This window comes from Mastomys coucha, unplaced genomic scaffold, assembly GCF_008632895.1.
Source record: "Mastomys coucha isolate ucsf_1 unplaced genomic scaffold, UCSF_Mcou_1 pScaffold12, whole genome shotgun sequence".
Classification (NCBI taxonomy): domain Eukaryota; kingdom Metazoa; phylum Chordata; class Mammalia; order Rodentia; family Muridae; genus Mastomys; species Mastomys coucha.
Genome location: NW_022196894.1, coordinates 271197 through 272657, shown reverse-complemented (window position 1 = coordinate 272657; position 1461 = coordinate 271197). Strand labels below are relative to the sequence as shown.

General features: G+C 49.7%; 2 protein-coding genes across 2 annotated transcripts in view; one reads left to right on the top strand and one right to left on the bottom strand.

Moving 5' to 3' along the window:
- Znf597 (zinc finger protein 597) overlaps positions 1 to 1461 on the top strand; it is a 19716-nt gene that overhangs the window by 16758 nt on the left and 1497 nt on the right. The window lies entirely within an intron of this gene.
- The window catches only part of Znf174 (zinc finger protein 174), a 7791-nt gene continuing 6398 nt past the window's right edge, over positions 69 to 1461 (bottom strand). The window contains exon 3 of the mRNA XM_031360811.1: positions 69 to 1146. Within this exon, the coding sequence (XP_031216671.1) occupies positions 572 to 1146 (575 nt within the window). The 3' untranslated portion in view covers positions 69 to 571. The remainder of the gene's footprint in view (positions 1147 to 1461) is intronic.

Sequence of the window (1461 nt, the reverse complement as noted above, 5' to 3'; positions counted from 1 at the left end):
CAGAAATCCGCCTGCCTCTGCCTCCCAAGTGCTGGGATTAAAGGCATGCGCCACCACTGTCCGGCACAATTTGTCTTTTGTTAAGTTTGTTACAGCAGGGTGTGGGGTCGCATACCTTTTTACCAGCACATGGGAGGCAGAGGCAGGTGGATTTCTGAGTTCCAGGCCAGCATGGTCGACAGAGTGAGTTCTAGCACCGCCAGGGCTATGTAGAAAAACTGGTCTTAAAAATAAATAAGTAACTAAAACCCACCACCACTAGCACTACCACAAAAAACGTTAGAGGACTCTGGTGAATGGTTTCTTGTCAATGCTCAAGTGTGCACATAAAAAACAACTATTTCACAAGACAAGGACTGATTAATTAAAGCTACTTGCAGCTCATCCTGACTATTGCTCAATAACTAGTCCCACTCTGCCGAGACTGCACCCAGATCAGCTATCCTTACAGTCAGGCCCCATCAGCCTGCTTGTGAGCTCCTAACCAGTTGATTATTCACCCATCCCTTCCCAAGGGCCACTTGCTCCGTTGGTAGCCTTTCCCTAAGACTCTACAGCACACAGCAGCACTTCAGTTCCCGTGGTGGAGCCTGTGGTGCTGGTGGAGGTTGGAGCTTTGGCGAAAGCATTTGCCACAGTGGCCACATTGGTATGGTTTCTCCCCAGTGTGGATTCTCTGGTGCAGTTTCAGAGTTGACTGCCTCCCAAAGCAGTTTCCACACTCCCCACAGATGTAGGGTCTCTCCCCGGTGTGCACTCTCCTGTGTCGCTTTAGCTCTGAATTCCACAGGAAGCTTTTCTCGCAGTCGTCACAGCTGTAAGGTTTCTTGGCTAGGTGGGCTGCCTGGTGACCAAGATGCTGCAGAAGGCTGCTCAGGCTTCTTCGGCCTCCCCTGCTTTTCTTTAACTCTCTCAGCGGGTGGCCTCGGAGGGGGCTGCTAATATGTTCCAGCTCTCTGCAATGTCTCTGGTAGTGGGCAAGTGACTTGGGAGATTGTGGGGCTCTGACCTGCCATTGCAACAATCGGGCATCACTTGCAGTCACCCCTCCTGGCTGAGGGCTGTGCAGGGTACCCCCTTTAGGTCTTCCATGTCTTGCTCTCTCCTGTTGCGGGTTTTCCTTGTCACCTCTCATTCTGGAGGACTCTGTAATTAGAAATAATATGCTTTGTTTTCTGTACTTAGAAGAAAGAACTCCAGGAAAAGAAGTTTAACTATGTTGTGAGGTTTGTCAGAGTGTAGGCACTTTCTGCTTGTGTTGTATGTGCATTAGCCTCCTCTGGACCCACCTTTGACATTGATGAGCAAGAACCTCTGAGGCTTAGGCCTGGGAATCTGCACAGATAACTAGTTCCTGGAGGGTCCCTAATTTATAGTAAAGCTAGGAACCAAATTCTCCTTTTGTCCTTCCAATCTTTAAGAAAAGGAATAGGGACCGGGCGGTGGTGGCGCATGCCTTTA